Raw genomic sequence first — 14,002 nt, 5'->3', positions numbered from 1 at the left:
TTATAAGCCTGAAAATGCTTTTTACATGTTATCTGAAATCTATGGCTCTTCTGTTTTAAGTAAACATCAAGTACTTAGCTAATTAAATATGATACTCTCAGGGTTTGTTTATAGGAAAGTGTTGACTTTCAGGATGTTGTGTTTAAGTCTTGATAACACTATGTAGAAAACGACTGCGTGCTCTCTTTTCATAGGCTGACCTTGCAGCCACCACTGCCTGAAAATGGTTCAAAACAAAAAATGATCTAAGGGATGAAACAAGATAAGATCAAACTGATGTCATAGTGATTACACTAAGTACCATTCAGTCTTGGGTGGGATTTACTGTTGATCCCCAGGCTTAGATGCAGGTGGGAACATGTAGTTTTTATTACTCGGCTGGTATAAAAGATAGGTGAGGACTTTATGAATTACAGTTACTGAGAATCACAAGACGAAACTGGAATCCCTCTTCAGATTCACAAGCAACTGCCCTGAACACATCCTGCCAAAAGTCCAGACGAAGGTAATATGAATGAAACAATTTTTGAGATTTTAATTGAGCAAGGAATGACACATTTGAACCTATAGGAGAGCTTTCAGAGTCTATGTATAGACCTTAATAAGATGAGACAGGAGGTATTTGCTCACTTTCTTTCAGCGCTCACGATTAAGTTAGGAGGAACTCTGAAAAATTGTGGTCTGCGATCACAAGCTAAGATATTATCTAGCAGAAGCCAGAAACCAAACTTCTACTAGGATGCTTGAATGCTTGTCAGTATCTAAAAAATTTCCTTAAGAATTATTAGATGTCATTTGAAAGGCATTCTTCCGAGTGGCTTCCAGGGGTCAGGCACAGGGGTGGACATTAAATAAATTGTCAATAATTTTTATTATCAGTTTTTAAATGATGCGTAACTGTAACTTCCAGCTGTCCATTAATAGAACAGCTCATCTATTCAGCCAAATGACAGTAACTTCTGATATCTTTTGAATAGATGTTCTCATGTAGACTTGAATAGTCACACTGGAATTTCCTGAACAACATTGTTTCCATTTTCTTCTTTCATACAATGTCACAAAAATCAGAGTCAGTATTATTTCTCTAGGTATTACTAATGACCTTTCAATGATAAGTCACTTGCCCAAGCCTGATTGGTTTGTTCCAATGAAGATCTCTGGAAAATTTTGCTGACCTTAGAAGGAGGGCTGCTGGTGCAAACAGTTAAGTGCTTGGCTGCTAACCAAAAGGTTGTCGGTTTGAACTCATCCATTGGCTCTGTGGGAGAAAGACCTGGTGATCTGCTCCCATAACGATTACAACCAAGCAAATCCCATGGGGCCAGTTCTGCTCTGTCATGTGGGGTCTCTATGAGTCGAAATTGACTTGATAGTACCTAACAACAACCAAAACTAAAAACCAAACCTGTTGCTGTCAAATGGATTCCGACTTATAGCGACCCTATAGGACAGAGTAGAACTGCCCCATAGAGTTTCAAGGAGCACCTGGAGGATTCAAACTGCTGACTCTTTGGTTAGCAGCCTTAGCATTTAACCACTACACCAACAGGGTTTCTCTAACAATAAATAGTCACATTTAAATTGGCACAAGTTGAAATGGCAGCTGGTTAGGAAATTGAGACTAGAAGATAAAAGTTCTCTTTTGCCCCCCTTACGAGTGTTGAGGAACAGGAAGGATTTGGGCACATGGGAAGAACTATGGGCTGATACCTGATGGATTCCTTGAGAATGCAAAAACTGTTTCATCCCCATAGGAACTTCCGTTTTCTAAGTTCAACAATCCTTTCCCTCCTCAAAAGTAAAATATTTTGCATTTAAAGAGAGGAAACTTTCTAAGTTTCTGAAGAAGTCTTTCAAATAATTACTTGGCTTAAGACCAATTCAGTTATTCACAATATTAGTTGTCCAAATTGCATTGCAACACTTAGCTATAGTCTTGAATTTTTTAAAAAAGAGATCAGTCACCATTTATGAAAGTTTTACGTGTTTTCAGTACGAGTTTAACTTTGGTTTTCTTAAGTATCTTTCCTTGTTTCTTGCAGTAGTTAATTGAGTTAGTGAAATTTTAAGTGAGTCATATTTCTGTTTCCTGCTGAAAGGGTGGTATGTGAAAAACGTTAGAAAAGCAATTGATTATGTTCCAGAACAGAGTCTCAGTTTCATTGCATAGTTCTTTTTAATGTGGGACTCAAATTTACATGAGAACTCAAAGTAAGAGCTGGAAAATAGAAAGAGCAAAATTAGAAGGTAATGTGCATCTTGTTCAAAAGCAGATCGAGGCAATTTGCTTCCACAAAGAGAAAATGTACAGGAATAAATTAGTATTTCTATAGCACCAAATTTCCATTTTTTTGCAGATTGTGAATCCTAAAGAAGTTCACAGTCAGCTTATGATCCTTGCAAATTCTGCTTTTGGTGTAACATTTCAGCAGTACTCATAGTAATGTTGCACAAAGTAATCCAGCAATTCTTTGGCTCATCACACTCAGAAATAATGTTACGGAAATTCTCTAGGATCCTTAGTATGTTGGGGACTAAGAGAGAGAGGGCTGAGGCTTATGGGGAGGGGGTATAATCAAGGGCAAAATTTGGAATTGAACTGGGAAAGGCAACGCCAACAACATCATCTATGTGTGAATCAGAGTCATAAAGGAGGAAACGGATTAACTGTGTGCTTCTAGGCTATGGGGGTAGCACAGGTGGAAGGGTTCTGCCTTAGGGTCAAATCATGTTCTTGGTGACTTTGGCAGACTCCTTTAATTCTCTGAAGTGCAGGTTTCTCACCTATGAAATAATGCTTCCTTCATAGAAGTGCAAAGATAATCAAACAAGGAAACGTTATCTGAAAGCTAAGGCTTCTCCCCCTCCAGCCGTCCCCTACCAGTCAGACACTGGTCCTTTTAACTTGATCAGTTCTAAAATTCCTGTGCTATCCCTCTTTATCCAAATGAAATGGACTTCGTAAGTCTGATCCTAAGAAGGTGACCTCAAATAAATGGGTAAAAATAAAAAGTTAGATGGGCAAGTTATATTTAAGCTGGTACATGATAATGTTGCTCTCAAAAAAAGATGTCAACATCTTATTAAGGGGCATGCCATCTAAAAAAACTAAGAAACTTATTGGAATATATAAAGGGTTGAAGGTGGTATAGTGGGGTATGGTTCAGAGCTTGGATTTTGGAGTTATAAAGGGTCATTTTTAAATCTTGGCTCTGCCAGTGACTAGCTTGTTACATCACCTCCAGAATTTATTTATCTGTAAATGTGAGAATAATACCTCATAGGGCTGTCATTAGCGTTTAAAGTATTTGTGTATCCAAGGTACCCAGAAGAATATTTAGCACATACAAGCGCTCAATTAACGGCAGGTATCTTTTTTAAAGTATAAGACAGTACCAAATCTATTATTATAGATGCCGTGCAGAATGCTAACTCCAAAATGTTTTTACACCTTGTTGTATTTGCCCTAATAGATTAACTGAATAAACAGAATATATGTTATATAAATAACCCACTATAGAGGAAAGTACAGGGAGAAAGTAGAGAGGCAAGATTATAGTTCTATATCTAAGACTTCCGAGGAGAAATTCTTGTTAAAAGATCAGCAGTGTTTCCAGTTATCTATTGCTGTGCACCCAACTACCTGAAAAATTAATGAATAAATAATGAATCATTATCACCTATTGGGCTCAGCAGGGTAATTAAGTTGGGCCTCCCATGCAGTTGCCTTCGGAAAGTGGCTGGGGCTGAAGTTATCTGCAGGCAGGACGGGTCTGGTCATTCAGGATAGCTTCTTCACTCACATGTCTCCCTACTCCTTGGGCTATTTCTCCCTTTCTATGCGGCCTCTCATCCTCCAGGGCATCTGCATGTGGCTTAACCTTCCCATCCTATGATGATCTCAGGGTAGTAGTACTTCTTACATGGCAGTTGACTTCTAAAAGGCAAGAAGCAGAAACTGCCAGGGATATGTCCAGAACTGACCCAGTGTCACTCCTGCCCTATTCTATTTGTTTAAGTGGTCATAGGGCCTGCCTAGATCTAATGGGATACAAAGGTACACAATACCTTTTGATGTGTGAGTTATAAGGTCACATTGCCGAAGAGCACGTGGGCTGAGAGCTGTTATTGTGGCCATTTTGGGAAAATACAACCTGTCAGAGCAGTAAAGACTTAGGGGCGATGAACAACAAAGGGAATTCTCTTTGAGGCTCCTCTGCTCTGTTTTTACCATAGAAAAAATACCTTATAAATAAAGTCGGCAGGATTGATAAATCTATAATCCTGGGCTACCTATTCTATTACTGAATTTAGGCAAATGATTTTTTTTTTGCATGTGCTTTACTACATTTATTTGTGTTTTTTAAGTGTTTATTTCTCCTACTCAACCTTGGACCCCTGGTGCCACAGTGGCTAAGAGCTACAGCTGCTAATCAAAAAGTTGGCAGTTCGAATCCACTAGCTACTCCTTGGAAACCCTGTGGGGCAGTTCTACTCCGTCCTATATGGTCACTATGAGTTGGAACTGACTCGATTGCAATGAGTTTGTTTTCTTATTACTTTTAAATGAGGAAAATGATATTTGGTGTGTCAGAAGATGGCATGAAAAAAGTCTCATAGAAACGTAACAGAAGATAATGCACAAATCAAAAAAGTTACAAGGAAGATTCTTATTATAATAGTTTCCCACATAAATTTTCTGGCCTTTGGAACTTTTACTTCTCTGTGTGATAAACTGACACTATGCAATGTTTTATTTCTGATAGTATTTATTTTAAAAATCATGTTGTTTTAAAAATTTGGTGTATTTAAAAATAACAAACATTTGAAATTCTCATTTAAAACAATATTTTATGGTGCGTAGAGTTTTCACATCAACATCTTATTGATTTTTTTGCAATATAGATTTAGTATACAGAAAATTAAAAAAATGCTGATGTGCTAGGCACATCAGAAAGATAATAGAAGAATCAAGATTTTGATTACATAATTATGTTAGCACTGTAGAGCATCTTTGAGTAACAATTAAAGTGGAAAGTGTACATCTTATTGCAAGTCTCTTAAATTTAGTCAATTAGGAAAAGAAAATACTCAAAACATTATTACAAGAATGCTCATAAAGAAATTGAAATCATTTTTTTAATGCCATGGTCGCTATGAGTCAGAATCGACTCGACGGCACTGGGTTTGGTTTTTTTGGTTTATGAGCATTATATCAACTTTCTTCTAAATACTGACTGCTCTTCTTTCTTTTTAAAAGAAATGTTCTGAAAGTTCATCCTTTGTTCTATTCTTCTTTGTGGAAACCCCTGTTTTCATAGAGCTTTATAAGCAGTGTTGTATGTTTCTTTTGTCTATGGGCCCTTGTTTTCATTTCTTTTCTTTCCATTTCATCTGGAAAACCAGTTGGCACTCTTAATTTCGTGGAGGCAAAAAATGACTGTTCAGTGATTGGTAAACAGAAATGTCATCCCAAATACTGCTGCCGAACTGGGTTACTTCATTTGGCCTTATTTTCCTCAAATACAGGGGCACCTGAGGGATACTTTATTTGCTACCTCTACCTGCTGGGAAATCATAAGGACTACTGAATGAAGGTCAAAACAACAAAATATACATATACATATACTACTGTCGTGTTTCTTTTTCCATTAAGTACATGTTCTTTATCCTCAGTAGTTTTTCTATCCTTTTTCATGTCTCCAGCCTCCCAAATGTCTCAATACCTAAATATGCTTTTATTATTTCAGTTATCACTTTAACTCATAATTATTTGCCTTTGTACCTGGAGCCCTCATTGTCCTCTGAGCTCCTCAGGTGACAGGATATCTTATTCATATTCGTATCACGTGTACTTGGCACAGTGCCTGGCACGTAGCAGGTATTCATTTCAAAGTCCTTAAATCTCCCAAGAATTCAATTCGAACCTTAAAAATTTGCACTTTACAACATTTGAACTCCTGCTAAACTATCTAAAATTCATCTTTTTATAAAATAAACTTTAATCATCATTATTAAAAAATGGTTGAGGAGAGTTGAGGCAGATTGTGTGGGTATTAACCAGTCTTTCCCTTTCCCCCCAAATCTTAAGCCATTCCTTGTCACCATCTTTGGAGAAAACTATCAGTGAATGTGTTAATGGGTCTCAAGTTACTCTAGTTCTGGGGAGAAATGTTGAGGAAAAGATGTTTTCTTAGAAGAAATGGAAAGCCTGGAGGATTAAGGTTGGGTGACTGGAACGTGGAACAACAAAAAGATACTCACTGTTGTACCTGGGATTCAGAGTATGTTACAAGAACAAGGTAGAAACCCACTTACTGGACGCAGATCACAGGAGGAAGGAAAACTAGTAGCCGGAGTCACTCACAGCTGAATTTCCTGACCACTGAACCCAGACTCTTTAAATTTCTTTACCTGGAGACAGAGGTAGCCACTTGGCAGGAGGTGGAGGTAAGCCTGCAGATGGGTTCGGGGCCCTTCTCTGGGGAAGTTGGTAGGACGAAGGAGCCAGGATATTATATTTTCCTTTGAGACTTTCTACCTTCAAACCTTTTATTAAGACAATTCCTGAATTATCTTCTCTGGATCAGATAGTTAACAATTACAGGCCTATCTTTTGTTTAAGCAACAATTACTGAATCCCTATCTCATGACAGGCAATGTTCTGGGGATTAAAGACCCTATCCTTAAGGGGTTTCTTTCACCAATTATCATTTAGTCAAGGCTGGATTGGTTAGATGGGGCTAATGAGGTAAAGCCTTAGATTAACCCTCAAGAAGTCAGTTAGATTTAATCTGCTTAATTAACATAGAATTATGCTTCTAAACCTAGCCAGTCATCTCAAAAATGTACGTTATGAGTCAGTTGGGCTTCCTGGTGTGAGACTATAGATGAGTCACCCAGCTATCAGCAACACTGGAAAAACAAAAAACCTCATATCTGCCAGTAGGAGATCAATGGCAACGTCTTTGCAAGTGAAGGGCAAAATGTCATATTGTTCCAAGCACTTGTAATCTTTTCGGAAGAATCTTTTCCACACACATAGACACACACACACATTTATAGCTTGTGTGGTACACTGGTAGAGGATTTACCTATTTCATAAACTATTTAATAAATTAATTATATAAAGATAATTATATATATCTCAATAAATAATATAATAATGTAATGCAAACATATTAAATAATAATAAATTATAGTAATAATATTCTTTTGTACTTTTAAAAATGTTACCTCTTCTTCACAAGTCATATTATATCAAGAATCTAAATTTAGGTACATATGTAGTTTGATATAAACTAAAAAAAAAAAACTAAGGGACACCTAATTTAACCCTGGAGCTCTTAAATATGCTTTTTATTAATGTTTTCTTCTGAGTATCTCTGACTTTTATATTCTGGAATAAAATGGCTCCCTCTTTGCATATTTAATACTTACAGACTCACACCTTTGCCAGCTACAAATTACACAGCTAAGTGAGAATACATTGTCTCTAATGAATTTATTATCTGAAAATATGTCATTTTCTTGAACATTTATTCTAAGTTGTCATTTAAGGCCTATCTTATTCCTCAATGTGAATGACAGCTCTACATTAGCAACTTTTGATAGGTATTATTATTATTACTGTTCTAAGATTCCAGTTCAACCTTGTAATCGTATTGAGCATCTACTATGAGCAAGGCCTTTTGCTAGGGTGGTGGTGGATCAGAGGGGCATAGTCTCTGCCCCTGGTGGCGCAGTGGTTAAGAGCTTGGCTGCGATCCAAAATGTCAGTGGTTTGAATCTACCAGCCGCTCCTTGGAAACCCTATGGGACAGTTCTACTCTGTCCTATAGGGTTGCAATGAGTGGGAATTGACTCCATGGCAACGGGTTTCATCTCTGCCCTTAAGAAGCTTTCAGAAGGACAGAGAGACAGACATACCCCTGACTGGCTAGAGTTCAGGACAGTCTGTGGGACTTGATCTAATAATTATAAGCAAAATGGTAGGAGAATGGAGTGGAGGGGTCTACTCGTTCTGGCTTTGGAGATGGATGAAGTCTTCACATTGGAGCTTGCAGTTGGACAGCTCCTTAGTAGACTCTGAGGTGGATGGGGTGGTGAGAGAGAGAAAGGCCTTTAAGGCTGAGGTGAGAAAACACTTGTTTTCTTGGACTCATATTATTCTGGTGTAGTTGGGTGGCAGGAGGTGTGGGCATTGAGATGTAGGGTCTTTTGCACTGCAGACTTTTTTAAGTCTGGTTGATTTCCACATTCGATGATCCAGCTGAATGTGGAAATTGGTTGATGAAGACCAATTTATCATTTTTTTCATTTTTGCTTATGCTTGTTGTGTCAAATCTAAAAACTCTTTGCTTAGACCTAGGTTGTGCAAATGTTTTCCCATTTTTTTCCCCCCCAAAATCATAGTTTTACATTTAAGTTTATGATTCATTTTGAGTTAGTTTTTTCCTAGAGTGTGAGGCTTAGGATGGTTTCATTTTTTACCTATGGATGTCCAATTGCTCTAGCAACATTTATTGAAGAGGCTATCCTTCCTTCATTCAATGGCTTTGGCACCTTTGTCAAAAATCAGTTGGACGTATCTGTGTGGGTCTGTTTCTGGGTTCTCTATTCTTTTTCATTGGTCTATGTATTTATTCCTCTGCTCTGCTAATACTACATTATCTTGATTGCTGTAACTAGATAGTAAATCTTAACACAGGTTAGAGAGTTTCCTTCTACTTCATTTCTAAAATTGTTTTGGTTATTTTAGATCCTTTGCTTTTCAATGTGAATTTTAGCATAAGCTTGTTTATGTCTACAAAAAACCTTGCTGGAATTTTAATAGGCATTTCATTAAACCTATAGATCGATTCGGAGAGAATTGACATCTTTACTATGCTGAGTCTTCCAAACCATGAGCATACTATGCCTCTCTATTTAGTTCTGGCCTCATGCACTCAAAATGCTGAGGTAAAGGTGTATCTACAGGTGTAAGTCAAGGAGTACATTTAACAAAACTTTAATCAGCATTCTCTGCTCTCTACCCCTGCCATCTTGTTGAATCGGCATTTTAGTATTACACATTGACAAAGAGACTTACAGCTCACCTACCACCAGTGAATAAAAAACAGGAGAGACATAGTATTTTCCTTTTGTCTCCAACTTGGAAACGGGAGGGCTCCAATGCTTATGTATCATATCATATTGTATTATATCACACCATATCATGCCTATCTACACTCATATATAATATGTATCTTTGATACTATCTAGCTTAATTTCCTTGTTGAGGTTTCTTAACAAGGTGATATATATTTAAAGAGAGAATTTATTTTTGTTATCATTAAGCCAAATCCAACTGGTTTACATGAGGAATGGGAAGATTCAATTTTCTACTTCCTTTCTAAAAAGAGATGGCCAGTGAAATTATTCTCTTTGTTTTTTAATTTACATGGTTTTAGAGTGTACTGGGTCCTGGATGGTATAAATTATTAACGTGCTCAGCTATTAACCAAAAGGTTGGCAGTTCAAATTCACACAGAGGCACCTTGGGAGAAAGGTGGTCTGCTTCCAAGAGGTTACAACCTTTGGAAACCCTAGAGCACAGTTCTACTCTGACAAACATGGGGTCACCACCATGAGTTGGAGTCAACTCAATGGTAATAGGTGGAGTATGCTGGGGAGCTGAAAAGGATCAAGACAGTGATCACTACTATTAGTAGTAATGTTAAAGTTACTTGTTGTTGTTATTACTGGAAATCAGTTTTTAGATTAACTAACTTTCTCCCCCCCGCCCCCCATATCTGTTTTGCAGGAAAGCCATGGATTACTACAGAAAATATGCGGTTGTCATTCTGGCCACACTGTCTGTGTTTCTGCATCTCCTCCATTCCTTTCCTGATGGAGAGTTTGCATTGCAGGGTGCGTGACCAAACTTGGTTTGCAGTAATAAGAACAACATACAGATATACATCAATAACTCCATTAATACATTTTCATCTCCTTTTCAAATATGATAACAAATCTGTGCCTGCTGGATACATATCTAGGCACTTGTAGATTGTGAGCATAAAATTAAATTAGGTTCAGAAAATGTACAGTGAGTGATATCTCATATGTCCATTTAAATAGCAGCTTGTACATTTTCATTTGAAATGGATTCTTTATTATTCTTTATCTGAGTTTTAAAAGCAGAAAATGCTTTTTATTTAGTTGCCTCATTTTTTGTTTTCATGTTTCTCCCAAAAGACTTGAGAAGATTTTAACATTCCCTTAGTAGGTGAATTTTCATATCACTTAACAAGTGAGAAAAACAAAACCATTTTATGCAGTAAATTTGTTTTGCTGTATAGTTTGAAAGAAAATCTCATATAGTAACTGGTATAATTCTATCTGCTGTGAAATTGTGAATCACTATTGGTTAGGGTTTTTCTCTAGAAAAGTGGTAATATTGTAATCCCAACTCCCAAGTGCAGCTGCCAGATCTAATATCAGGTTCCCTGCACGTGCTGAGCATTCTTAATTCTGACATATTTTTCTCTGTCAATATTTGGAATTTCTATGGGGAAAAATAACAGCACAGACCAAGAAGTAGAATATTTTGCCTCTGAGCAAAACTCTCCTCTCAGATGAGCATGGTGTTTTCATCTGTCAAGTTTTGTGTTCCCTACAGGCATACTATTAGCATTGGGGTAGAGAATCCAAGTTGGAGGACAGAGAAACTAACACAACTGTGATTTCCCATGCATATCGGCAAGCATTGTTTTCCCATGTAAATAACTGTAACCAATACAAATAGATATTATGTATGAAGATGAACTTATTGCAAAAAAGTATTTATTTTCCAAAGAAAAAAGAACATTTACCATCTTATACATAAGGAAATACTCATTATGAGTATTTCTTTCTGAATCCTCTTCGGCTTGTTTTGATCTTTGCCTTTTTAATGATAGGTTGCCCAGAATGCAAGCTAAAGGAGAACAAATACTTCTCCAAGCTGGGAGCCCCAATTTATCAATGCATGGGCTGCTGCTTCTCCAGAGCATATCCCACTCCAGCGAGATCCAAGAAGACAATGTTGGTTCCCAAAAACATCACCTCAGAGGCCACGTGCTGTGTGGCCAAAACATTTACCAAGGTGAGAACTTAAATGGTCCCAGAAGCTTTCAAACAGCTTAAACAGAGAAATGCCCACAGAGTGTATCCATGGGTTTTAATGCCAAAGGTGACCCATTGTTTGATGGACATTTATACAGGGAGGGTCTGCATTTGTCCGTTTTAATTAACAGAGTCTACAGTCTTGTGGGTACTAGAAAAAAAACAGGCAGGATTTATTCGGAATGAAGAGAATGGGGTGGAGGTGAAGAAGGGAAGTTTGGGCGAGACTACACCATCTGTACATAATACAAACCTACCCTTTTAGAGTGAAAATAGCAGCCGAAAGGGAGAGTATGTAAATGCAGTAAGCATCTACTTAGTTCATCTGGCTACATAGAGATATTTTGCATATATATGTATTTAATTTTGCATATGTATGTATTTTTTCCTTCCTTCCTCTTTAGGCCACAGTCATGGGAAATGCCAAAGTGGAGAACCACACGGAGTGCCACTGCAGCACCTGCTACTATCACAAATCTTAAATATTTTGCCATGCTGTGTTGGCGACTGCTGATTTCCCGGAATGGAAGATTAAGTTGTTCACTGTTTATGGTCTTATGAGATAAAACCCTCCTTTTCCTTACCATACCACCTTTGACATGCTTCAAAGATATACTGCAGCTTTATTGCCTTTCTCCTTATCCTTCAGTATAATCAGCAGTCTAGCTCTTTTCATGGGGAATAAAATACAACATTTAGCATGACCATAAAAAGCTGGTTCCTTTAGAAATAAAATCTTTTAAATCATCATTCAATCATTAAATTGTAATTTCTTCTTAAAGGCTTAAAGCCAGTTGCTTTTCATGGGATTAATTGAAGGGAGTGAGTCAATGGCTGAGTTGGGGTCACAGGCACTCAGTGACCTGACACTGGAGACCCTTGTTCCCACCAACCTTTCTAGAAACAAGCGGTGAGTCCTTCCAGCCATGGCCTAGACATCAGATGATTCATTGGGGTGAAGGAAGAAAATATGAGAGCTTCTATTCATTATATAGATTATACAATTTATAAATAAATAATTATGCATATGTTGGGGATGTTTGATCAGTAGATTCATTTGAGGAAAAATTTGGAGAACACTGCTCTAGGGTTTGGGAAAAAGAGAATCCTCCCTTGCCTGAAGTTTCTCTCCACTTGGCTTATGTCTGGCTAAAAGAAAATGCATCTTATTAGTTGCTGCAAACTCGGCTGTAACTGATTGGTGGATAAGGAAAGAATATAACTGTCCTCAATTAAAATTGGGCTTACTTCAAACTTCTAGAGACATCAGATCTCACATCCCACATTCAGGTCTAGATGGGAATGAATAAGCGATGAGCAAAGTATTTGTTGAGCACTCCCTGTGTACTAGGTGGAGTGGAAGCACTTTTACTAAGTTCTATCCAAATGCTTAAGAGAAGTGCTGTGCTTCAAAATCACATTTATTGGACGTTTATACTTAGTTGGGTACTTAGAAACAGTGGTGGTCCTTACCTTGGAGATTATGGTGTCATACTCATTAAATTATATTAGCCACGGTAAAGATCAAAAGCACCCTAAAGTCCTATTCCTAAGGAGCAAGAAATTTAAAAATATGAGCCTAAAAAAAAAAAAAAAAACAACAACAACAAAAAAAAAACCACAGGTCATAAATAAAGTTTTCAAAAAAAGTTTTAGAATTTGCCAAGATTGCCTTTCTGAGTGATAACCAATTCCCCAGCAAGTTGGCAAACACACAAGGCTCTTCAATTACCCCCAAAGAATGGGTTTGGTCAGGAAATAGTAGAGAAAGTGTCATCCCTGTTCATTTAGTAGGGAATTTTCTGATCACACACAGACTTGGGAAGAGCAAGGTGAACAATATTGGGGGCACTTTTCAGGGGCTGAAAGGGGCAAAGGTGAGACTGTGCTCACAGTTCCTGCTTTTTACCTGTGGCCTTCTCCACTTGCTCTTTGGACCTTCCATATTCATTCTACTTACTCTAACAACTAAGAAGTCTGTCTCAGGACCTCCTCCTCAACAGGCAAGTCTGTCAGTAATTTACCTGGGAGCCACTGTCTATGGACTGTAGGGTGAGTTTAAGGGATTCAGGATCTGGTAAGTCTGGGGAATGTAGGGGAGCACTGGCTAAGCCAATGGAAATGAGGTACAGAGCAGACAGGGGGAGCTGAGAGCTGTCCCCTGTAGTAAGATGTAAGCGGTTTCAGAGCCTGGTCTTAGAACTCTGCCTTCTATTTTCAGGGGCAAGTAATATCTTTTAACACTGAAGTGGGTTGTTCCAAGCCTAGTGAATCTATGAGTACTCCTACCCAGCTGTATTAGTTTCCTGTTGCTATTGCAACAAATTACCACAAACTTCATGGCTTAAAAAAACACTAATTTATTATCTTACAGTTCTGGATGTCAGAAGCCCAAAATGGATTTCTTAGGACTAAAAATAAGGTGTTGGCAAGGCAGACTTCTTCTGGAGTTCTGAAGTGAGAATCCATTTCCTCGTCTTTTGCAACTTCTTGAGGCTGCCTTCATTCCATGAGTCATGACCCCATCCTAGCATCACACCAACTCTTGCTTCCAATGTTATAACCCCTACTTGCTGTTGTTAGGTGCCATCGCATTGATTCTGACTCATAGTGACCCTATGCACAACAGAACGAAACACTGCCCAGTCCTGCACTATCCTTAGAATTGTTGTTTTGTGTGAGCTCATAGTTGCAGCCACTGTGTCAATACACCTCATTGACAGTCTTCCTCTGTCCCACTGACTCTGTACTTTGCCAAGCATAATGTTCTTCTCCAGGGACTGATCCCTCTTGAGAACATGTCCAAAGTATATGAGACATAGTCTCACCATCCTTGCTTCTAAAGAGCATCCTG

At 38.0% G+C, this 14,002-nt stretch overlaps 1 protein-coding gene across 1 annotated transcript; it reads left to right on the top strand.

Annotated features, from left to right (window-relative positions):
* Positions 1-298: 298 nt before the first annotated feature.
* Positions 299-12,718, top strand: CGA (glycoprotein hormones, alpha polypeptide). Its single transcript, XM_003404364.3, has 4 exons — positions 299-505; positions 9,806-9,912; positions 10,944-11,128; positions 11,553-12,718. Exons 2-4 carry the CDS (start codon positions 9,813-9,815, stop codon positions 11,628-11,630), a joined length of 363 nt encoding a protein of 120 aa, XP_003404412.1. The 5' UTR covers positions 299-505; positions 9,806-9,812; the 3' UTR covers positions 11,631-12,718.
* Positions 12,719-14,002: the final 1,284 nt, after the last annotated feature.

This window comes from Loxodonta africana, chromosome 1, assembly GCF_030014295.1.
Source record: "Loxodonta africana isolate mLoxAfr1 chromosome 1, mLoxAfr1.hap2, whole genome shotgun sequence".
Taxonomy (NCBI): domain Eukaryota; kingdom Metazoa; phylum Chordata; class Mammalia; order Proboscidea; family Elephantidae; genus Loxodonta; species Loxodonta africana.
Note: the sequence above shows the minus strand (reverse complement) of the source record. Positions and strands in the feature narration are given on the sequence as shown.

Excerpts from the sequence above, each read along its gene's own strand:
- CGA (XM_003404364.3), top strand. The coding sequence starts at position 9,813 with ATGGATTACTACAGAAAATATGCGGTTGTCATTCTGGCCACACTGTCT. Across the intron at positions 9,913-10,943 it reads TGGAGAGTTTGCATTGCAGG|GTTGCCCAGAATGCAAGCTA; the intron begins GTGCGTGACCAA and ends TTTTAATGATAG. Across the intron at positions 11,129-11,552 it reads TGGCCAAAACATTTACCAAG|GCCACAGTCATGGGAAATGC; the intron begins GTGAGAACTTAA and ends CTTCCTCTTTAG.